Source organism: Diabrotica virgifera, chromosome 10 (assembly GCF_917563875.1).
Source record: "Diabrotica virgifera virgifera chromosome 10, PGI_DIABVI_V3a".
Classification (NCBI taxonomy): domain Eukaryota; kingdom Metazoa; phylum Arthropoda; class Insecta; order Coleoptera; family Chrysomelidae; genus Diabrotica; species Diabrotica virgifera.
Genome location: NC_065452.1, coordinates 93999531 through 94025487, shown reverse-complemented (window position 1 = coordinate 94025487; position 25957 = coordinate 93999531). Strand labels below are relative to the sequence as shown.

At 35.3% G+C, this 25957-nt stretch overlaps 1 protein-coding gene across 1 annotated transcript in view; it reads left to right on the top strand.

Annotated features, from left to right (window-relative positions):
• LOC114333324 (forkhead box protein P1) overlaps nucleotides 1-25957 on the top strand; it is a 1033408-nt gene that overhangs the window by 213618 nt on the left and 793833 nt on the right. Inside the window, exon 2 of the mRNA XM_050641264.1 lies at nucleotides 19175-19285. Within this exon, the coding sequence (XP_050497221.1) occupies nucleotides 19175-19285 (111 nt within the window). The remainder of the gene's footprint in view (nucleotides 1-19174; nucleotides 19286-25957) is intronic.

Below are 25957 nucleotides of genomic sequence, written 5' to 3'. Positions count from 1 at the left end.
TGGCTAGTACGATGATGCTGTTTGCCATTTTTTACTTCATTTTCAGGCTTAGTCCTGATCATGCACAGTAAAAAATGTGGCTTTACATTTGTTTATTGCACATTATCTGGATAACTGTTTTATAATATTTGACTACACAGTTCTCACAATAAAATAACATACTCACTACCTCACCACAAGATAAGAATGAAAGAGCCTACACTTTGTTTTCTTGACACCATGTAAAATTTTATGCCCGATTCTCTATATACAGTAGTAGTAGTAAGGCATACCCGAAAGATTTAGCAAAATACAGGGTGTCCAGAAACTCTCCCGATAAACGAAGACCGGAGATTCCTCAGATAATTTTAAGACAATTTAACCCAATTCACCTAGTACGAAAATGCTTCCTATGGGAGCTAGAGCTCTTTAAACATAGCGTCTTAGTATTAGTTTTTCTTAAATATTTCCAGAACGATTCTAACAGGTACGCTCTAACGTTAGAACGCAGGTACGTTCTAACAGGTAAACGAAAACAGGTACGCTTATTTATCTTCCAGAGATAAATCGATTACATCAATTACGAATTTCTAGTACCGGTCATAGGCGCCCGTTGTGGGTAGGGCAACGGTTATTTTATCGCATAACGTTTTTGTCTTTGGCTCCTAAGCATTTTTGATACTGGATTATTAAATTGTGAGGTTATTAAATTGTGGATTATTAAATTCTACTACAAAAGGTACTCTTGCTTTAAGTCGGTAGGATGTACCCTTTTCTAGAAAAATCGATTTGAAAATTTTTCATTTGTTGAATTTGAAACAAAAATTAAAAAAAAAATATTTAGAAAAACGAAAACTAGTATGGTTGTTAATATATTTCAGAGATAAGTCGATTTCCTCAGTTGAGAAATTCTAGTACCGCTCATATGCGTCCGTTCTGGGTATGTCAACGGTTATTTTATCGCATAGCTTTTTTTTCTTTAATTTTTAAGCATTTTTGAGACTTGATGATTAAATTATGAGGTATTCCAGTACTAAAAGTTACTTTTGCTTTAAGTCGGTAAAATACATCGTCTTTTATTGAAAATTTTTTTCAAATTCAATAAACGAAAATTTTTCAAATCGATTCTTCTAGAAAACGGTGCATCCTATTGACTTAAAGTAAGAGTACCTTATAGCACTAGAATACCTCACAATTTAATAATCCAGTATCAAAGATGCTTAGAACTTACAAGACATAAAAGTTATGCGATAAATTACCCGTTGACCTACCGTAAACGGGCGCCTATGACCGGTACTAGAAATTCGTAACTAATGTAATCGATTTATTTATGGAAGATAAATAAGCGTACCAGTTTTCTTTTTTCTAAATAGAAGCGTTCTGGAGATATTAAGGAAAAACTAATTCCAAGACGCCATCTTCAAAGAGCTCTAGCTCCCTTAGGAAGCATTTTCGGACTAGGTGAATTGGGTTAAATTATCTTAAAATTATCTGAAGAATCTCCGGTCTTCATTTGTCGGGCGAGTTTCTGGACACCCTGTATATATCGAAATACCAAAATGGGTCCAGATTTAAATATGAACACACATTTTAAACTAAAAACTTCAGTAAAATTTTATTATCGTTGTGTTTAGTCATTTGCCTGTACTTAAATACAGAATCAATTTGAAAAAGTGTACTAAAACAAAAGTGACACTAATGTGTCATGTGGTAATTTCTTCCAGTGTAAGATTTTTTTGTTCCGACCACCCCTTCGCTGATTAAGTATAGAGGGGTGGTTTTTCACGGCTTCCTGAGATCTTTGCCTCCGTCAGCATCCCTGTGTAATGAGATACGGGGATGATTTCCAGTAAACGACGTCGGCTGCCGCTGTTTTGGCCTTTGCAACCCCTCCCCTCGACGTCCTTCTTTTACCCTGTCGTGCATGCAGTCCGCCACCCCTTGTTTTGTTTACCACCAGGGACGATTTATTGTTTTTCTATCATTTGAACTTGGGCTATTCACGCTTAAATGTCCGCTAAATCTAATGGAAATTGCATTCCAACTTTTTCTATTACTTTTTGGAACAAAAGCAAAAAGTCTGCATGCGAGACTTTCGGGTAACACACCTCCGTCGATATTAGTTCTACTTTATAAGTATTTTCCAGGACAGAACTTTTACATATTTACTTTTAATTTATTTTTTTTATGACTTATTACGGATTTTTGAAATGGAATTGAAATTTTTAATTTTTAAAATTAGTCTTTTTCTTCTTCTTCTTATATTAGGCCTGTTCTTAACCGATTTTGAGCTTGTATTCGTAGCTGTGATGTTGACTGCCCGCTATCTCGCCACCTTTTAAAGAGCCTTCCTATTGGTCTCTTGCCTATTGGCTTCAAATCCCTGGCTATACGGGCTATTCTGTCGCTGTCCATTCTCATCACATGCTGATTCCACTCTCGTCTTCTTTGTCTTCCCCACCGTACTATATCTTGTATGTTACAAAGATCTCTTATTCTGTCGTTTGTCGTTTGTATGTGATCTCGTATGCTGTCTCTCATTGTTTTTCCAGTTATTGACCTCAAAATTCTCATTTCTGATGTTCTCAGTATCCTTTTGGTTTCTGATATGTCACATATTGTTTCTATCGCGTACGTCATGATCGGTCTTACACACGATTTGTATATGCGTACTTTCCTTTCCAGCCTCATAATATCTTTGTTTCTCCAGATGACATCCCTCAGACATCCTGACACGTAATTGGCTTTATTTGCTTGCTTTCGGACGCTCTCTTTAACATCTCCATAACTACATATTTCTATTCCCAGATATTCGAATCTCGAGACTTGTTCAATTAGTTCGTTGTTAATTACTAATTTGCATCTTATGGATTCCCTTGACACTACCAGATATTTTGTTTTAGCTGTTGATATTTTCATGTTAAAGGTCTTCGCCACTGTATTGAAAGTTTGTGCCATTCGCTTTAGGTTATCCTCGTTATCGGAGATTAAGATTGCGTCGTCAGCATAACAGAGGATTTTTATTTGTTTTTCTGCCACCTTATATCCTTTTCCAGTACCTTTACTGTTGTCTATGCTTTTGCCCATTACTAAATTAAAAAGCAATGGGCTCAAGCTATCCCCTTGTCTGATAACGTGAAACCCTTGTCTGAAATTTGGGATAACCAATTGGGATTTAGAAACGGCATGTGAACTAAGATTATTTGGTATAAATATGCTCATGCAAGAAAATCTAGACATATGTAAACCAAAACACGTACACATGCTTTATTGATTTAGAGAAAGCATTTAACAAGGTACAGCATGATAAACTAATTAATATCTTAAAACTGAAAAACATTGACAGCCGCCACATAAGAGTAATTTCAAACCTCTGCTGGAGCCAGAAAATAAAAATAAATATAATTAAGTATCAAATTTCGGAAGAAATAGAAATTCTTCGGTTGTAAGACAGGGCTGTATATTGTCACAACTGCTATGTAATATATATAGCGCAGCCGTCTTCCGAGAAGCTTTAGACGAGTGTAAGGATGGGATGCTCATAAATGGTGAACTTCTTAATAATGTAAGAAATGCCGATGACACTGTCATATTTACTTCAAATCTACAAAGTCTGACAAACATACTGGAACGGCTGAACGAAAAGTGTACCATATATGGTCTTAAAATGAACTTAAAGAAATCAAAATTCATGGTCATTACTAGGGAGCGGATTTTATGCTAAAAGCATTTTTTTACTTTTAAAAAGTGTAATGCACATTATACATTAATGCATACAAAGTAATGCATATTGCTTGCATATTTCGCATATTTGAAAACTTTACCAAATTTTGCATATTTTTAAAGAAACTTGCATATTATGTGCCATTTTTGAAAACATTTTTGTCCAAACGAAAAAATTTTTAAATTTTTTAATTCGACACAAAATATTCCCCCGTACATGCTGTCATATTTTTTCGAGAACTACCTGAAGTCGGCTCATTCATTACCTCTTCGGTTTTTCTTGAAAACCGAAAACTCCTGATCTTAAGTGAGATGCCACATTATGCGTTTTGACCGGATGTGTTTCCACCGCATCCAGTCAAAACGCATAGTGTGAGAGGTCCGTCCGCTTGCGTTGAAAACGGATGCGTTTTGAGACATCGTCACGCGCTTACAAACTGCACCAGACTAAACGCATAGTGTGACAGATAGGTCCGGTTGCGTTGGAAACGGATGCGTTTTCATCGCATCCGGTCAAAACGCATAATGTGACACCGCACTTTCCCACAATGTGCGTCTAGTACGCTGTCATAAAATGACTGTAGGATGTTAAATACCCTATTGTTAAGAGAATATTTACACCTCTAAACATCGTTTTACGATTCTCTAACGGATATAAATATGATTTAAATCAGATCCCCTAAATCAGTACAATTAGTCACCTTTAGTCAGTCAATGCAAATGTTTAGTTTTTGTTTAAAAGTACTTTTGTTTGTGAATAGTGCAATATGCCGAAAGATTCGAGCCTGGTTTATTCCCAGATCAGAATCTATCCCCAGCTTCTTTACACCAATGGAAATTATTCTGCAAAGTTTTAATAGTGTGGTGAGTTTAAGATTGCTTACTTCCTCTTTTTTCTTTAATAAATAATATTTGGCTGATTCCTCAACATTTTAAGCTTAAACAATTTGAAAAAGTATGTGTTATTGCCGTAGATACCACCCTAGCGAAAATTTTCAGTTACACAACACGTAGGGACAGAACTACATTAGTCAAAATGCAAGAAGATGAGCAAATCGAAAGTAGTTTTGATCAGTTACCCATTGACAGTAGACAATCATTGATGACTTCATCCAATGAACAATATAAATTTAAGTCGGATTTAAAAAAAAAACTGGAAAATCCTATGATTAAAAGTTTTTTGCAAATATATTGCAAGAAAAGGGGGGGGGGGCGATAAAAGTTCATTGAAAAAAATTACGTACCAGAAATTTACAACGATACCATAAAAAAAACCAAGAAAATAGTGGAAAATCCATACATTCATTTTATTGTAGATAAATATTTGGTTTCTCAAAATGCGCATTTTTTTAAATTTTTGTGCATATCTTGCGCATATTTCGTAATTTTTACTGCATATGTATGCGCATATTTCATCAAAATTGCTCGCATATAAATCCGCTCCCTAGCCATTACAAAACATCCAAAAGACAACGAGACACTCCATATTAATCCTATCCAGATAGAAATGGTAGATACATACAAATATCTAGGAACATCGGTTAGTCAAAACGCAGAACAAACACAAGAGATTAAAAGCCGTATAGAAATAGCAAGTGCAAAATTTGTGAAAATCGATTTCTATTATGTAGTAGAGACCTAAGAATGGATCTAAGGATAAGGTTGTTGCGCTGCTACGTTTTTACAACTTTGCTCTACGGATCTGAGGCCTGGACATTGAAGCAATTGAAGATCAAGAAATTGGAAGCGTTTGAGCGTTGGTGTTATCGAAGAATGCTATGAATATTATGGGTATACAAAATTAGCAATATTGAAGTCCTTGATAGGGTTAATAAGAGAGAAGAAATTATACAGACAGTTAAGAGGCGGAAGCTTGAATATTTCTTTCATATCGTATCGAGGTAAGGTCGTCCTGCGTTTGATTATAAGGGCAAAATCAATGATAAACGATATGTAGGAAGAAGACGAACCTCCTGGTTATCTAAGGGAATCGTTTACTCTGAGCTCTAACCAACTATTTAGAGCTGCTGTATGTAAAATAAGAATTTCTTCCAACCTTCGATAGAAAATGGAACCTTAAGAAGAAGATTTTTATAATGTGTTATTATTCGATTTTTGTATGTAAACAAAGTTATTGTTTGATGTATGATCTGTAAACTAATTCATTCAACTACCATCTTGGAGAAGCACGTAAATTTGTATTGAACCATTCTTTTATTATTTTTTTAATGTTAACCATCCACCATCCTGCACATACCTATAATACCGGGTGTACACTTGTATTTTCCCCCATTTTAACTGCCTATAACTTCTAAACGGCTCAAGACAGAAATATGGGGTTTTTGCTGAAATGTTTGATTTTAGTAAAAGTTTTGTCTGAATGTATTGAATTTTTTATATCGCTTTCAAATACGAAAACAAAAATGGCGGATTTTTGAAAAAAACGTTGTTGACTTTTTTAATGGAACACCCAGTATATTTTTTTGTAAATTGAAAGAAAGGTCATTCACCTATCCAGCGATATAAAGTTTTTCAAAGTCGGTTGTCAGATCACTGATTAATTAATTTTTAAAATGAGAGGTGCAATATGAATATCACATATTACCTAAATAACATAATAACTTGTGTAAGCAAATAATTGATATTATGTGATGTGATTTCCACATTGCATCTCTCATTTTAAAAGTTTATTGCTCAGTCATTTGACAACCGATTTTAAAAAAACTTTATATCGCTGTATAGGTAAATGACCGTTTTTTTCAAGTTTTTAGGTAAATGACCATTTTTTATATCGCTTTTAAATAAAAAATGGCGGATTTTTGAAAAAAAAAACGTTGTTGACTTTTTTTATTAAAACACCCAATATATTTTTTATAACTTGAAAAAATGGTAATTTACCTATCCAGCGATATAAAAACTTTTAAAATCGGTTGTCAAATGACTGAGCAATTAATTTTTAAAATGAGACATGCAATGTGGAAATCACATAACATAATATCAATTTGCTTAGTTATGTTATTTAGGTATGTGATATCCATGTTGCACCTCTCATTTTAAAAATTAATTATTCAGTGATTTGACAAACGATTTTGAAAAACTTTATTCGCTGGATAGGTGAATGATATTTCTTTCAATTTACAGAAAAATATACTGGGTGTTCCATTAAAAAAAGTCAACAACGTGTTTTTCAAAAATCCACCATTTTTTTTTCGTATTTGAAAACGATATAAAAAATTCAATCCATTCAGACAAAACTTTTACTAAAATAAAACATTTCAGCGAAAACCGCATATTTCTATCTTGAGCCGTTGAGAAGTTATAGGAGGTTAAAGGGGGGAAAATGTAAGTGTACACCCGGTATAAGCTTATAATATATGCCTACACTTGGTAAATAAGTTTAAATGAATTAATATTTTAGATCAGAATAAAACACTGAAAACTTTTGTTTTCTACCCTTCCACCAAATTTAGAATAAATTACTATCACAACTAGTGATAGAGTGCCTTTCTAAAGTGATGTATTTTTTGTATGCATCTACTCTTTATAGTCTTTATTGGAATAGGTTGAGGAGGGGAGACCTCTTTTTCTCGAGTTGGCCATTCAGAATTATACCTGTATTTTTTAATTTATTACTTTGCATATAGGTACATATTATGTATAATAAAGATAGTTTAAAGTTTTTATTTTGAATATGGAGAATTTGATAATGGTCTTTAAAAGAATGACTATGACTCAGAAGGAGAAGTGCATATGTTACGCTCAAACTCCGAATTCGGACAATGTCCGAAATTTTTACTCACTTCGCGATGTGGGCAACTTGAATTACCCACGTCGCGGAGAGAGAGCGTTTTATTCGGACATTGACCGACGCGAAATACCCAGAATGCGTTGTGGGTAAACGAAAGTACTCAATTGCCGAAATAAACACGTTCGCCGGAGATTGAGCAAAATCATAATACACATAATCCAACGTGGGTAATCAATTTTACCCACGTCGGGTTGTGGGTATTTCTAGTTTGCGCAAACGCCGAAATACAATCGCCTTTGACAGTCGACGTCGTAAAAAAATAACTACTGAGGAAGAACTAGAAGAAGAGTTCTCTAAGCTTGAAAGAAGTTTTAATGAACAAGATAACGAAGAAATACACTGCGATGCAAAAAAATCGATCCACTAAAAATTTGGTCATTTTTGAAGTTTCGAAATTCCTAACCCTGTTGTTCGATTTAAGTGATTTCTTTACCACGTTATAGCCTTATTCATTGACAATATTGCTGTAATAATATTGTTGCTAGACAGTCAAACTGTCATTGTATACTGAGTGTACGAATCAAACTGTGTTTTTTTCTCAAAGTTTGCATCACCTTGTGGACTATTCTAGCACTTATAGAATACTGAAATTAAAACCTAACTATAGCCTCAGGTTTTCTTAACATTTTGTCTCTCGATTCATTCGCTTATGTTCGATAATAAAAAAATTTGGTACTTTAACAACTTTCCATGGTCGTCATCAGTACAGGGTTTTTTTGAAATAAGTGCGGCAAACTTTAAGGGGTAATTTTACACATGAAAATAATGACAGTTTGCTTAATAATCATATGTCCGCAAACGCTTTGTTTCCGAGATACGGGATGTTCAATATTTTTTTACACACTGACAATTTATTTATTGCTTTAAAACCAGTTGAGATATTCAAATCAAATTTGGTGCGTTTTAAGACGTAGTTATTGCACATTTTTTAACATACAATTAAGAATTTTATATTCACCATTGGCGTGCGTACGGATAATATTATGGGTCATAATACCCGTTTGCGCGCCAATGGTGAATATAAAATTCTTAATTGTATGTCAAAAAATGTGAAATAACTACGTCTTAAAACCCACCAAATTTTATTTGCATATCTCAACTGGTTTTAAAGCAATAAATAAATCGTCAGTTTGTAAAAAAAATATTGAACATCCCGTATCTCGGAATCGAAGCGTTTGCGGACATTATGATTATAAAGCAAATTGTGATTATTTTCTCATGCAAAATTACCCCCTAAAGTTTGTCACACTTATTTAGAAACACCCTGTGCTGATGACGAGCATGGCCAGTCGTTAAAGTACCTAACTTTTTCATTATCCAATACAAGCTAATGAATCGAAAGACAAAATGTTAAGAAAACCTGGGGCTATAGTTACGCTTTAATTTCAGTATTTTATAAATGCTAGAATAGTCCACAGGGTGGTGCGAACTTTGAGAAAAAGGCACAGTTTGATTCGTACACCCGGTATACAATGACAGTTTGACTGTCTAGCAACAATATTATTACAGCGATATTGTCAATGAATAAGGCTATAACGAGGTAAAAAAATCACTTAAATCCAACAACAGGTTTAGGAAATTCGAAACTTCAAATATGACCAAATTTTTAGTGGATCGATTTTTTTGCATCTGAGTGTAGATGCTGTGGATGAAGATGCTTTGGAGATTTTGTCAAGGACTCTAGAAAACAATAAACACGTAGAAAAAAAAACAGTGTCCAGTGATAACTAACACTCTGCGATATTGACTGTGATAAAGCAAACAGCTGTTTTGAATGTGGTCAGCACATCCATGATGAAGTTTCAAATTACAAAGATTTAGACTTACTTTTGTGTACTCTTTAGACACAACACGAGAAAACTGTATAACTGCATTAAAAGGATGTAGGCAGCCCAAAATGTTAAGCTTACTGAAAGAAAATTAACCCCAGTTTCGGTGGGCAACATTCCTGATATTAACCAGGGCCGACTAGCTCCAAGAAATGTAATGGCTTTTGTAATAAATAAAAACAAATATTCCTATACTCTTGGTACAGAGCATGGAGTTCTTGACAAACAGTTTGCTAGAAACCAGTTCCAGGTATCTTTTAATAAATTTATTAATAACATCGATGTACCTGATGAACAGCTCAATGTCCGTATAGAAGCAATGATATGATCCGGGTCCAAACAAAGTTTCATCAGATTAGGATGCAAGAAGAATCACTGTTCGGGCAAATCTTGCAGATGTGTAAAATCAAACATAAAATGCAATTATAAATGTCACGATAGCACTCCTTGTGCTAACAAGTAAGTGAATATTTTCTGAAAAGAACTGTAATAGTAATAAACATTGAAAATGGTACATGTATGAAAAAGACTCATATAAAAGACGTATATTATGTATAAAAACATTAAATTTTTTTCATTTTCAATAATAAGGTACTTGTTGTATTTTACTGTTTAGTTTTTTTAATTAAAATAAATGGAATTTCAAGGAAAATTTAATTTAATTTTGCTTGTTATTATGGAATTAGTGTAGGTTATGGTTGTGTTTAGAGACTTTTCTGCGTTTGTGCCAATTACAAATACCCACAACCCGACGTGGGTAAAATAAATTGCCCACGTCGGGTTATGTGTATTATGGTTTTGCTCAACCTCCGGTGAACGTGTTTATTTCGGCAATTGAGTACTTTCCTTTAGCCACAACAGTTCTGGGTATTTCGCTTCGGCAAATGTCCGAATAATATTCTCACTCCGCGATGTGGGTAATTTACGTTGTCCACACCGCGAAGTGAGTAAAAATTTCGGACATTGTCCGAATTCGGAGTTTGAGTGTAACACAGACATACGTAAAATCTGTGTTTCTATTATTGAAAGCCCTTGTGTGTTCTGCTATATGTTTATTAAAGATTCTGCCAGTTTGACCGATGTAATTTTTTGGGAAGTTACCACATACAGTAGGAAAAATATAAGAATACCCATGAATGAACATATAAAACACGCTGTATTTTCCTGTCACTGTGTCACACAAAAAATTGGCCAGTGCAAGTATATGTAATGATTGTTATTACATGTACTTGCGCTGGGCAACTTTCTTTGTGACACAGTGACAGGAAAATACAGCGTGTTTTATATGTTCGTTCATGGGTATTCTTTCATTTTTCCGACTGTATGTAAGTTTGTATACACTACTGTGTGTGTTGGTGCTGTTTCTTTTGTCTTTTCATCATCATCATCAGTAGCTCGACAACCCTTTTTGGGTCCTGGCTTGTTCTAGGATTTTCCGCCATTCTGTTCTGTTCCTTGCTTTGTTCTTCCAGTGGGTAATCTCAAGTGTTTTCAGATCTTGTTCCACTTGTTCCATGTATCTAAGTTTGGGTCTTCCCTTTGACCTTCTCCCTACTGGTGTTTGCTTCATTATATGTTTTGGTGTTTCGGTCTCCAAAATTCGTTCAACATGGCCCATCCAGCGCAGACGTCCGATCTTTATGGATGTTATGACGTCGGGTTCGTTGTATGCTGCGTATATTTCAAAATTATATCTTCTGCGCCATACGTCATTTTCTTTCACCCCCTTATATATGTGTCTAAGAATTTTTAGTTCAAACGTACCTAATAAGTTCTCATCGCTTTTCGACAGTGTCCATGCCTCTGATCCATATATAAGGACCAGTTTTATCAGGGATTTGTATATTTTGCATTTTATTTTTCTCGTGATGTTGTTAGATCTTAGATGTTTAATGAGTCCATTATATGTTTTATTAGCAATATTTATTCTTCTCTTAACTTCTTCGCTGACATTGTTATCTGCGGTAACTAGTGAACCTAGATATGTCAAAATTTTTACGCTTTCGATGTTATAGTCTCCTATTGTCAGATTCTGTAGGTTTATTTGGCCTGTCGATTTGCTGGCCTTCATGTATTTGGTTTTTATTTCATTAATATTTAGGCCACTGTTTTGTGCCGCTCGTTCTATAGCAGTAAATGCTTCTATCATTTTTCTTTTGCTTCTAGCTATGATATTATCAACATCATCTGCAAATGCCAATATTTGTACACTTTTTGTTATTATTGTTCCTCTGGTAATTGACTCTCTAATTATTTTGTCTAATGTGATGTTGAATAGAATACAGGATAGGGCATCTCCCTGTCGTAGGCTTGTTCTGTTCTAACATGGATTGTCTCTCTTAGTGCGTTTTGAATTCGAACCCTGCTTTGTACTTTAAGTGTTTCTTTTACTATCAATGAGATGAGTTGGAATATTAAACTCTTTCAGGGCGTTGATCAGAAATTCTCGATGGACACTATCATAGGCACTCCCAAAGCCAATGAAGAGATGATGTGTTTCTATATTAAATTCACTAGTCTTTTCCAAGATTTGTCTCAAAACGAAGATCTGATCTATTGTGGACTTCTGCCTGCAGAAACCACATTGATATCCCCCAACTATTTGTTCCGCATATGGTCTCAATCGCTCATACACAATATTTGACAGTATTTTATATGCCACAGTCAGTAGCGTTATTGCCCGGTAGTTTTTACGTTGAAGTTTATCTCCCTTTTTATGTAGTGGAATGATTACTCCGGTATTCCAGTCTTGTGGCAGTTGTTTATTATTCTATATGTTCACTATAAGTTCGTGTATCGCATTCAATAGGGAGTCTCCGCCTTCTTTTATTAATTCTGCGCTAATGTTGTCCAATCCAGGTGACTTGTTGTTTTTCAGTCTGGTAACTGCTTCTTGCATTTCAGCTACTGAAGGGGGGTTGTTTCTCTTGGATCTGTTTGATCCAGTATAATTTCATCGCATAGTAGATCTCCGTTTTGTTCAAACTTTTCTTTGAATAATTCAGTCTATCTTTGCAGTATTTCACTCTGTTGAGTTACTATATCTCCTTCTTTGTCTCTGCACATCATTGTTCTTGATTTAAATTCTTTTCTGCATTTGTTAAGTTCTTGGTAAAATTTTCTGGTTTCTGTTGGTTTATATAATTCTTCAATTTCTTGGAGTCCTTTCTATATGTGTTCTCTTTCCTTTCTGCGGTGTATTGTCTACTCTTTCCTCCTTAGTATTCTATATTCCTCATCTGCCTGTCTTGTTCTATGTCGTTGTTGTAGTCGTTGATATGCATTATTTTTTCTCTCTGTTATGTTACGACACTCTTCATCGAACCACTTCCCTTCAGTTGATTTGACCTTATTTTGTAGACCCAAGGTCTCTTCGTCAGCGTCTTGTGTGCTGTTTTTATACGCTTCCCATTTTCTGTTTATATCCTCGTGCTTTTGTCTGTTTTCTAGCCTTCCTTTAATATATTCTTTTTATTTGGCCCTTTTGCTGTTGTCCGCTAAGTTTTTTATTTCATATTTTTCAATTTTGGATCCCTTTTCTTTTTTAATGTTTGAGATTATGGCTCTTATTCTACTTTCCACTAGGTAGTGATCTGAATCTGCATTTGCCCCTCGTCTGCTGCATACGTTTATTACGTCTGAGTGAGTCAATAATAACATGATCGATCATGTTTACTGTAACCCCATCTGGAGATCTCCACGTTCCCTTATGAATATTTTTCGCTGGAAGCATGTGCTGGCAATGACCATGTTAAGAGAAGTTGCTAGATTTATTAGTCTGATCCCATTGTCATTGGATAATACTTCATGGAGGCTGTGCTTACCTATAGTTGGTAGGTATTGTGGCTCTTTTCCTATTTTTGCGTTGAGATCACCATAAATAATTTTGATGTCATTCTTTGGGCATGAATGGTATGCAGCTTCTAGGTCTTCATAGAATTTTTCTTTGGCATCGTCTTCTTTTCCTCTGTAGGGGCATGCACATTTAAAATGCTATAGTTAAAAAAAGTTCCCCTTAGTCTTAGGATACACATTCTAGGGTTCATAGCACGAAAGTCTCTTACGAGGTGTTTTACCTTTTTATTTATAACCTTTTTATTTTCTTTTGTCTTTTGCTTTTCTTAATATATTTGCCTAAGTTGTTGTTTGTTATGAAGACTGGTATTATTTCTGTTTTTTATATGTTGGCTATTTTTGCTAACATTTTACCTATATGTGTATTCAAGCAGAAGGTAGGTACTGTTGTTTCTCTGATGGTGGAAATACTAATTCCTGGGCCGTTCTGCATTTACCTTATGCAGTTTTTGGTTTAAAATTAGCACTGAAATTAGTCTTGTAAGGGGTTAAGGGGTTCTAGTGATAAATTATGGTCACACGGTGGATATGGAGCAATGGCGGGAGATAAGGACTTATGGTGAAAATGCACTAACTTTCGGTTCACACCACATTTATTCCGTGATTAGCAAAACATGAACAAACAGTATAGGTAGTTACTACAATAGTAATGCAATAATAATAAAATGTAACAACAATTCAGTCTATTTTCGCAGAGACCAGGTACGCGTCGGTATCTTCCGCTTGGGTCTTCTGGCGCGCAGTCTCTTCGATGTCAATCGAATGAACATTCGATTCTTCAAGGTCTTCGTTTAACGGCTGGATCAGAGAAGCACAGGGCCGGCTCGTTACATCCTCCCCCTTTGTATCGCCGCTACGTCTCGTGTGGCGGTCCAAGATCAGGTTGAACTCTTCCTCGTCTCTAAAACGGCGAGGCGGACGTCTTCGACGAGCTGGTCTGGACGAAGGCATGAGTTGGTGCTGGCTAGCACTCTCTAGGGCATCGGAAGATGCCAAAATCGGCAACGGATTAGTATTTTCGTCGCTCGTGGGTTGCACATCACATATGTGCGATTCAGATTCAACGGTATCTGGAACTACAGCATTGTCAGTCGCTGGGGCAGAAACTGCTGCCAAACTCGGGCGTCCTCTCCTCCGGATGGGACGAATGGGGACGGTGTTGGTAACACCATCGTCATCGATGAAGCGTTGCAGTGCTGAAATGTGGTATTTACCTAAAGATATATTAGGCTGATCTGGAGATGCAATTTCATAAGCTGTAGGAGAAGGTTGGGAAAGGATTATCTACGGGCCGTCGCGACGCGGGGCAAACTTAGAAGTGTAACCGGCGTTTGCTTTGCTTAGAAAGTGAGTCTGTACAAGCACTTTATCGCCTTTCTCGTAATGTTCTGTCTCGCGGAGACGCATATCAGCAAATCGTTTACTTGAGTCCTTCACCAGTTCGTTTGTTTCTCTCGCACGTAGTAATGCATCAACATGTCGTCGTAAGTACGGAGTTATCTCGGGCACTACCGTTTCACAATTTACCACGGCACGCAAGTCCTTATGTACGTCCATAGGGGTTCTGAGTTCACGCGCAAAGCACAGGTACGCGGGTGAATATCCGGTAGCCGAACTCGGGACACTGTTCATAGAAAACCGACAACTTATCGTCCCAGCGAGTATGGTCATCCTGAACTAGTATAGAAAGTTGAACCTTAAGGTCTCTATTTTTCTTTCTTCCGGATTAGACGACGGGTGATACACAGGAGTCAGAGTCTGATGGATGCCTAAACAATAAGTCACTTGTTGCATGACTCTACCTACGAATTGCGATCCGTTATCACTTACTACTCGTTTCGGAGTACCGTAGCGAAAAAATATTTCATTAATAAGTGTCTTAGCACATTTTTCGGCTGTTGCACTTCTTAGCGCGAACAGTTCCATCCACTTGGTAGCGGTATCTTCTACTGCGAAGATCCAGTTTTTACCTCGTTCCGTTTCAGGTAGTGGGCCTACCAAGTCCATGGCCAAACATTCGAAAGGTTGGGCTAGTACTGGGGTTTGCACTAGTCCTGCTGGTTTTAGATTACTGGGTTTGAATTTTTGACACTCGACACATTTTCTTATGTGATTTGTTACATCTTTTCGGATAGTGGTCCAGTAATAACGACCAGTAATTCTCTGTATGGTTCTTTCAATACCATAAGACCAGCTAAGGGATCGTCGTGACATTCCCTTAGAATCGTACTAATATTAGATCGAGGAAGCACTAGCTGCGCTTCGTCAGAATCAGCATCTTGATTGAAGCGATACAGAACGCCTTGGTTCATGATGTAACCTCGATCAGTAAATCTGTTCAGATCGACTATCTCTGAATCATCGGCTTCGAAGCAATCGATGATCTTCTTTAGGTCTGGGTCCCTAAGTTGCTCGTCTCGGAGTTGTTGATTACCTGCTGTTGGTACATCAATAGCTATAGTACATACATCACATACACTAGGGTCCTCGCATGGGGTGCGGGATAGCATGTCTGCAATACTATTTGTTCTCCCAGGGATGTACTCTATCCTGAGGTCATAACTCTGCAATTCCAGCGCCCATCTTGCCAATCGTCCTGTTGGAGATCGTAATGTCATGAGCCAACGCAAAGGTTGATGATCAGTTTTGATTATTACAGGTGAATTTTCAATATACCCTCTGAATTTGTTTACCGCATAAATTATAGCAAGAGCCTCTCTTTCTGTGGTGCTATAATTTCTTTCAGCAGAGGTCAGTAGTCTACTGGCATATTCTACAGGCCTTTCGTCTATCCCCTCCCCCTGGAGTAGACATGCTCCTAAGGCATAAGAGCTGGCATCCTTCTTAGCAACCAATACGGCGGAATCACATCCCTCTATTATGCCCCTATCTAGCAGGGAGTCAACTTCGGATCGTAAGATCTGTGACTTTTGAGGTGTCACCCGGTATGATGGCACAGCTATAGGCGTATCGCTTGTTAAATTTATACAATGCTCTGCATAAGGAGTGGGCTCATTTTTCTCTTCGAAACATCCCTATTTTCGTCAATAACTGTTTGTAACTGCTTTCGTTCCGCATCACCCAGTTGTGTGCCCTCATCCTCGTGCAAATACACTTCGAGTAAATTCACACAAGTAGTCAAAGAGACAGCTTCTTTCACAAAGTCGTACTGGACATGAGGAGAAGAAGTGAAGGCAAACTTCATCTGAGGAACATTTATAATCAGATTTGCATTGGTGATAAAATCTACACCAAGAAGGGTTTTGGCAGACGAATGTTCCGGAATAGCAACAAAAGTTGTTGGAATATCCTTGTCCAGCAGAATGACAGGGCATTCAAATACATGAGCACACACGATGCGCGACTCGCCATCCGCAAGGACCATAGTTGTATCCTTGATACTATAAGGAACATTAACATCGATTAGATGATTATATAACCTTCAACCCGCGATGCTACATTTAGCACCGGTATCGACATATGCACATCCTTGTAAGCCTAGGATCGATCTAGGAAGAAGGGGTCTCAGATTATTAGAATCTGTATCTGCCATAAGAAGTTCTAAGGAGGCAACATTTTGTGTTGAGGTTGACGCACGTGCGGTATTTTTGCAAGTAGGACAGTTAGAACGGATGAAACCTGGCGTATTACAGCCATAACAATAAATTGTCGGAGCCCGTGAATCTGTAGAAGAAGGTTTGGATGCCACATTTGCTTTGTTTTCTTTGGAATTGCTAGAAAGAGACTGTTTCTCATATTTTCGGCAATCGGCCTAAAGGTGGCCGAAATTTTTGCAGAACGTGCACTTGGGTCTAACCTTAGATTTTACTTGATTCGGTTCTTGCATCCTCACGGGATGTGACTTCGTTTGTTCGTTATCGCTACTTAACTTAGATTCTAACAACGAAGCTTCAATATCTCTTGTTTCTTTTAGCAAATGTTGAAATGTTTGAATCTATTACGCGGAAGTCTTTTTCTTATCTTCCGTTGCAGTAATCCGTACACCATATCTAATTCAGCTTCTTCTGACAGAGTGTACGGTAACTGTGCAAGTAATGCTCGTACATTGCAAACGAACAATTCGGTCTGTTCATCTGTGTTTTGTTCGCGCGCGAATATCTCTCGAAAAATTAAATATGGCGGTAGCTTTTTGGAGAAAGAATCCTTTAATGCTTGCACTGCATTGGCCCAGGTTAAAGTCGAGGCTTTTATCCCCTGCCACCAAGTTGCGGCAGTACCATTAAGTAACATGGACAATCCACGTAGTGCATTGTCATCGCTCACATGTGTACATTCCTTGAACGTAAGAATATTATCCAGAAACGCTTCTACATCGAAACGAGCTGTGCACTTTACGAAATTTCCCGTCATTTGTGACATTGTAGGAGTAGCCGAACTCTCACGTAGTCGGGTCAAAAGTTCTTCGTTAGTTCCCAATGTCGAACTTCGCAATTCTTGAATTAAGGTAGTAAATTGAACGTTTGACATTGCAATCATATTTTCAGAGACCGAGCTGACCTGTGCATCACTAGTACGTCTACGTGGCATGTTGTAAAAAATAAATAATAACTTTCAAAACCTAAAGTATAAATTCAAATACAAAATACAGGTATTTTATTGAATAAATGCCAAAACTACCATGCAATTTCTCAAAGAAAAGTGAAATAAAAACAGAATATTTTAAAATTGTTGAAAACTTTTTACTTTGAATTGAAATTGAAATCAGAAAACCCAAAATTAGTTAATTTCAGACCACGATCTGGCAACGATAGGCAATCAGTAAAACTTTCTACGAAAAATATCGTTGAACTATTAAGGAGGCAACCAATACTACCAGTTGAATTTATAATCGATTAACGATCGCAATCGGTTTTGGTTGATTGATAATCGGTATTGAAAATCGAAAAGATCCTACCTTTTGAGTCTGCGATTTTCGAAGCACCATGCACTCACTTTGGAGGTTATGTCCTTAAAACCGGACCGCAAAATACGCACACCGCAAATGTCCAATTATCACAGCCACGAGTTGGGGGCCAGCTTGGAAGGGCTTAAGGGGTTCTAGTGATAAATTATGGTCACACGGTGGATATGAAGCAATGGCGGGAGATAAGGACTTATGGTGAAAATGCACTAACTTTCGGTTCACACCACATTTATTCCGTGATTAGCAAAACATGAACAAACAGTATAGGTAGTTACTACAATAGTAATGCAATAATAATAAAATGTAACAACAATTCAGTCTATTTTCGCAGAGACCAGGTACGCGTCGGTATCTCCCGCTTGGGTCTTCTGGCGCGCAGTCTCTTCGATGTGAATCGAATGAACATTCGATTCTTCAAGGTCTTCGTTTAACGGCTGGATCGGAGAAGCACAGGGCCGGCTCGTTACAGTCTTTCCATTGCCAGGAAAAATCTCAGTACCTTCTGCTCGATTGCATATACAGGCAGGATATTAACAAAAATAGCCAAACACATAAAAAAGAAAGGAATAACATCAGCTTTCAGAACAACCAACAACTTATTAACAAGCAAATATATTAAGAACAGCAAGGGCCAAAAGAAAAAGCACCTACACACTGGTGTTTATAAACTTACATGTGGTTACTGCCCAAAAACTTATATCGGTCAAACTGGTACACCCTTCAAAAAATGTATAGCAAAACACAAATGGCTTTCAATACTAGAAAAAGAGAAAAAGTATTTTACGTACGCACTTCACCTTCTAGATGCTAATCATTCTTTTAATGACCAATTTCAAATTTTCCATATTTAAAACAAAGACCTTAAGCTATCATTAATTTCTTAAGCTAGAATATAAACAGCTGTAGTAATAATACATTGTAATATATTTTGTGGAAATTTAAACAACAAAAGTTTTCAGTGTTTTATTTTGAGATAAGATGAAATTCTATCAAGTAACGGTCGCAATGTTTAAAATTGAGTGCTTTCAAACACTAATTCCAAAATGTTTTTTGCAGGGACATATTGGCGACGTTCCGTTTGAAAGTGCTGTTGGTTGGACGTCCAAAAACCATTTCTCAGCAACTGCATCTTCTTGGCCTCTGACAATTGGACAATCTAGATACAGTGTAAGTAGAAACAAATTTCAATATTTAACAGTATAACATAATAAAGCACTTGCTAAATATTATTTCTGTTTAGTTATAACAGTGCAGTCTCAAATATAATACTGTTTTGTTTCTAACCTAATTTGTTTAAAAATAATTAGATAGGGTAAAAGCACCAGTTATTGGCCTCTTAAGGAGAGCACGTCGATGTATCTATGAAATGTTTTGTCACTGTGGCCTATTATAACTATTTTTAACATCATGGAATTTTATTATTATTTCTACATATTGCAAAATTTTATTATGTTAATCTTTCATGTCTGAAAATATTTTATATATGTTCTTTTATAAACGTGCAAATGAACTAGTTATTGGCCACCCTGATCTAGTTATTGACACCATATGTGTTAGTGATTGGCCATCATTTTTTAAAGTGATATGTTACCAAATAATTCTTAAGTTAAAATAAGTAGATAGGTAGGTGTTTGGGTAAGCAAGGATTTTGTGATGAGTGTGGACACAAAAAAAAACGATATGTCAAAGTAAACTTTTATTTTTTATTCTGACAAGATTCGCAAACATACACTTGATTTGTGTCGCCATAGAATCTTGTTATGCAAGTTACATGATATGTTCTAAGACACATTTGGCATCTAATGCCTTCCTTACACTCTGTAATATTTAGTACACATAGATAACACACACCTTTAGAGACTTTTTTATTTTTAAAATGTGATGGAATGTTTGACACCATGTTTGTATTTTTAAAACGCGGAAGAACGTTTGATACCAAGTTTCGATTTTCGAAGTGTGAAGGAATATTTGATAATAAATTATCAGACAAAATTGTAATTTTTGTTGAGGACTGATTTGTATTATCATCAAATAATTTCCGTGTGGGTAAAATTTTTTTCTCAGGGCTTGGAGATTTAGTGTGGGCGAGAAATATTTTCGGAGATAATCTCAAATTCGCTTCTGTTGTAGGTGAATGCTTGAAAATGTCAGTATTATCTTGGTTATTTACAGAGCTTGATGATTTTGTGTGAGAATGAAATTCTGGTGTAGGAACTTTGACAAATTCAGGTAGTGGTGGCTCAAAAACCGCAGTATTGTTACTTCTACTTTCCTGGTTTAGAGGAGAAAACACTTTCAATGCTTGTTTTGTCTTTTCTGGATATTTTTCAATAGGAAAGTGAACTTTTACACCCTTTTTTAATTTTGTTGAGGTCATTTCTATGGGTTGTCTACTTTTCTCTTCAGACTTATTAAAAGTTTTAGCTAATTTTTTGGGTTTTTTATTATTAGAGCTTTTTATTTTCTTTTGATTTTCTTTAATACTTAGTTTTTCCTTTCTCTCAAGTTTCCTCTGTTCCTTTTTACGCTCCTCTTCTAATTTTTTTTCCATTATTTCTTTTTCTGTTTTTCTTCTATCTGATGAAGTTAGAACAAATGGAAGCTTTTGAGTTTGCTTTTTTCCTTTTCGTGCTAGAGTATCTGGCCATATTAAGTAAGTCGTAATAGATTTACTTGTAGCATTTACAGATATATTTTCAGAAATGTTTAGTGATTTCTCGGGTTTTTTGGTTTTTCGATCTTTAACCGTTTTCGTCACACTTGATTCGGCTTGATTTGTATATTCTTCTATTCCTTGCATGTTGAAAATTTCATTCTCGGGTACTATCAAGGTTTCGTTCTCCATTTCAGGAATGTTTACAATTTCAGTATCATCTATTATTATGTATGTCTAAAAATTTTACTTCTTCGTCTAAAATTTTTTCTTGTTCGTCCTTTGTAGATATTTCTACCGAGGATTTTTCTGTAAATGCTGAAAAGATTTGTTTCAATATTTGGTAATCATCAGATTGAGTTTTACAATTATTTCGACATAGCTGTTTAATTTTGCCATTGCCAACTATTTCACAAAATTGTTTATAAGAAATTGTTGTATTTGGATCAATAAGTGTTGGTAAATCATTGTGCTCATCCAGATTATCTTCAGTTTCAAATTCTTTCCCAAGACATTTTGAATAGTCAAGAGCAGAAGAATTCCTAGGAAATATACCGCATGCCCTAAACCCACTTCTGATAACATCTGGATTTAACCTATCTATAGCAGATTTTAAAACAGAGGCAAACTGTACTTTCGTTAACACTTTTTGGGGGTTGTCTCTCCTAAACTGAAGCACAGCTTTGTTCCAAAAAGTTTTTAGATGCTTAAAGGCAGCCACATCCGCTGGTTGCATTAATCTCGTGGCATTAGGATATAAAGCTACTAAAATAATTTTCAAATCTGTACAAAGTTGACTTGTCTGTACAGTTAAATGGGTTTTATGCCCATCAACAAAAAGTATCACCGGACGTGTAATATTATTTCGATCTAAATAAGGGTTAAATATATTTCCAATATATTCATAAAATAATGAATGGGTTTTATATTCATAAAAGTTTTTGTTGTCCATCCAACCATTTTCTGTTAAACCAATACCCCACGAATTCGGCACAGCACTTAATATATCATTTGGCAATCTTTTATAGGGATAAATTATTATAGGAGGTAAACTATTGCCTATTGCAGAAAATGTGAACATAACTGTTAAGTTAACCTTTGGGTTATGTTCAATTTCATAGACGTTTCTGGAACCCTTCATAGCCAAAACCTTTTTAATTTTGGGACATAATTAAAAACATGTCTCGTCACCATTATAGATTCTTGTTGGGTCTTGAAGAACGTCTAAAATTCCTTTTTTATCTAGATACGATTTTATGTTGTCAAACCATTTGGTAATATCTCTTTGGTTAATGTTTGAACTTGCTGATGTCACTCCTCCTGAAGTCCTTAGCGAAATGTTGGGATTGCGCTTTAGAAATGCTGATAGCCATGTTCTACCTGGTCTATTTTCAACAAATGGATTAACTCTAGGGTAACTCTCTAAAAATGATTTAACGGAGTCCTTAATGTCGTCAACACGAACAGCAAATCCTCTATTTTGACAATGAAAAATCCAGCGTTTCAGTTGTTCCTCTTCATCCTTCGAAAGAAATGGATCTGGTCCATGCGTTACCTTGTTATGAAATTCTTCACTTTTCCGGTAACTTATGGTGGCTCTGGGAATATTAAAAATTCTTGAGGCTTCTCGCTCACTCATACCATTTTTAATTAACTCTAACGCTTTTTTAACATCGTCTTCGGAATACTTTTTTTTATAATTGTTTTCAGTTTTAGATCGTTTTGGCATATTTTCTAAAACAATTTAAAATAACTAGTTATTGGCCACACATAAAACACTAGTTATTAACAATATGTCAATCACTAGATTCTTACAAAATCTGATGTTTCAGTTATTGGCCATCTAGGCCAATAACTGATACATTGATAATTTCATGCATTAGTAGTTGGCCACCTTAAAATTTACGTTATTTGAATAAATAACGTTATATTCGTTATGCAGTTTGGAGCAGGACATACACTATATTCTCACAAAAACATAAAACATAAAGTAGAAAGTGAATTGCAGTATATAGTACTTACCGACCAACACAAGTTTCTCTAGGTAAATAACAAAATTTCGGTTGTAAACTAGCGGCACAGAACAGTGTCTCGTTCAACATCGAATACTGACTAAAATGTAATGGTTACCTTGAAACTAGATATTTCATACTCTAGGAGACATGTTGCCAAACTTAAAAAAGTGGTTAGAATTAACAAAATACCAACATTTTCCTAATTATAATTAAAACATATTAGTAGGCCAATAACTAGCACATGGCCAACAACTGGTGCCTTTACCCTACTTGGGATAAAATGGAAATTGTGTCTAAATTAGACCAATAGTTATGTTTTTATATTTGGTTATATATTTAAGATGTGTATAGTTTTTGTATATCCGAGTACCGTATCATTGTTGCGTATCCTCGTGATACGTGATATATATTATTACTGATGCTTTTAATAGTACCGTAACAGTAGTATGTAGTATTACTGCTTTTATCAATTTGATTTTTATTGTTATCTATCCATACCTCTGCAGTAAAACAAATTTTTTTAATGTAGAATTCCAGCATAGTGGTTTTTTGGAGTGATTTTTGATGTGTTATTTGTTTGTATAAAAACGACGCCTCATGTGAAAAAAAGACAAGAAAGATTTTTTGTCTTAAATTAAACGAGGAATTCAAAAATAATTAATAATTTTTAATGTGAAGTATCTTAGTGGCGTACTATTATTTTCATTCAAATAATTCAGATCATTACCTGTAGGCGCGCCAATGATGAATATAAAATTCTTCTGTCACCTCTGAAAGAGGTCATTTTGAACATTTGTTGTAGCTTTGAGCCTGGTTTAAATATTATTAGTGTTATTTGCTATTATTTTTCTAGTTTAGTATTATTGTATTAGATAGATCTTGATAATGCATTGAAATGAAAAATACGCGTTAAGATGTTTATTTTTTTTTACATAAAAACGGTGCACCATATGAAAATAAGACAAGAGAGGGTTTTTATCATAAATTAGGAGAGAAATTCAAAAATAATATTTAATTTGAATTATCTCAGTGGCGTACTATTTTTTTCTTAAAAAAATTGAGACCATTACCCGAATGCGCGCCAATGATGAATACAAAATTCTTATTTATATGTCAAAAAGGGCCTAGTAACTACCTCTTGAAACCCACCAAATTTTATTTTCATAGTTCCACCGGTTTTAGGGAAATAAATAAATTGGCAGTTTGAAAGAAAAATTTCAACACCCCGTACCTCAGAAAAGAAGTATTTTCAGACATATGTTTATTAAGAAAACTGGCATTAGTTTTTCATATAGAATTACCCCTTAAAATTGTTCATACTTATTTAGAAACACCCTGTATAAAATGTCTGCTCGATGGTGACATGCTTTTTTCTGAAACCCAATTTTTAATTAAGCATCAGATAGTTTTCTTCTATTATACTATTAGATTAGGTCAGAAGCAGTTATAAGAGCTTTCCAAGAAAAGGTAGCAGGAAAATGGATCTGCATGAAGTTTTTTTTGTTACGAGATTTTCCAGACTTCCAGATAATGGTAAGCTGGTCAACTTTCTACTGGTTCAGGAAGGATCCTAATGTTACATTGAATATTGTCATTACTAGAACGATTACTCTTCATGGATGTTTCTTAATGAGTCGGCCTTAAAGCACATCAAACTCTTAATTTAATTATCATTAATTAATTAATTAATCATTCATTTGATTTTTTTCTTCACTATTACTGAATAGTTTTGGTTTGTGCTCTGATTAGGAATTCTTACTCTACATTCACACTCAAGCTGCAGTAAAAATAAACAAACCGAGGCACGTTAACTGTTACAAAGGGCACTCCTGAATCATGATTTAAAATGTGTAAGCATTGTAAATCACATATGATCATTTACAAATTTTATACATTGTAAATCATGATTCAGGGGTGCAAACATTTTAAAGTTATAAAACGATTCCCTCTCGTAGTCCAATTTTGTCGAACGACGATTGATACCTTCATCACGATCGAGCCAAAAAATTTACCGGACCATAGAGACGATTGCAACAAAAGTTTAAAGTTTTAAGTTCTGTATACCAGACCTAGAAATTAAATCACAGCGACTAAGATGCGCAGGCCACGTGCACAGATTTCATAACGAAAGACTTGTAAAACTGGTATGGGAGGAGATTCCTACAGGCAAAAGACCACTTCGTCCCAGAATGAGATGGAGAGATAACATCCAAGCAGATCTCCGAAAAATGAACATCCCATTTGACCCTAGGTTGATGGAAGACCGAACAAATTGGAAGAAAGTTGTACAGTCAGCCAGGACCCACCCAGGGTTGTAGCGCTACGTGATGATGATGATTATGATGATACCAGACCTGCTGTCAAACATTTTATTTGTCGTAATAAATATTATTTATTAACCACAAAAAAATTAAACTATAAAGCATAGAACTCAAAATGATGACTGATGACCCTCAACTAAAATAGAGTAATAAATACAAGCAGTGAACTCTTTCTTTAATTTTTCCTATAATTTTTACGATAGGTAGGTACTCCTGTCTCGGTGTGAATTTTCGGTATAAAAATACTAACAATTCAGTTTTAATGATTAACATAACCGTTTTCAGGGGAAACACAGCTTTATCATAAAAAAGATTTATCACTTGTAGATCACTGTAGATATCTCTTCACAAAAAAAACAAAATACTATGTAGTATGAGAACACGTTTATTTAGAAATATAAATCTTCGTGTTGCATTTTTTATGTAAAGTAGACGATTTTAGTAATAATGAATTTACACCACTTACAATGTAATATATAATTTTCTAGAATTAGTTAAATTTCGTGTTTATGTTTGCCAAGTTCATTTGCGTTATTATAAAACCAAAATCGACCAAAATTGATGAAAAAAATAAGTAATTGAGCCGATCGTTCATTTGGCGGTTTTGAGCTACTTTGTCAAAGCAATTGAGTTAGTTGAGACAACAAATAAATAATGAGTTGTTCAAAGATATAATTAATATTTTACTAAATTGAAAGTAAAATTAAACGTTGTTAATAATTAAACATGACTAAAAAACAACAATTAATGGAAGACAAAGATATACAAAATTGACTCTACAAGAGGAATTAGATAAAATGACATCTTAATCAGTTTTTATCTAATATCAATTTGGAACAGTTATCATACT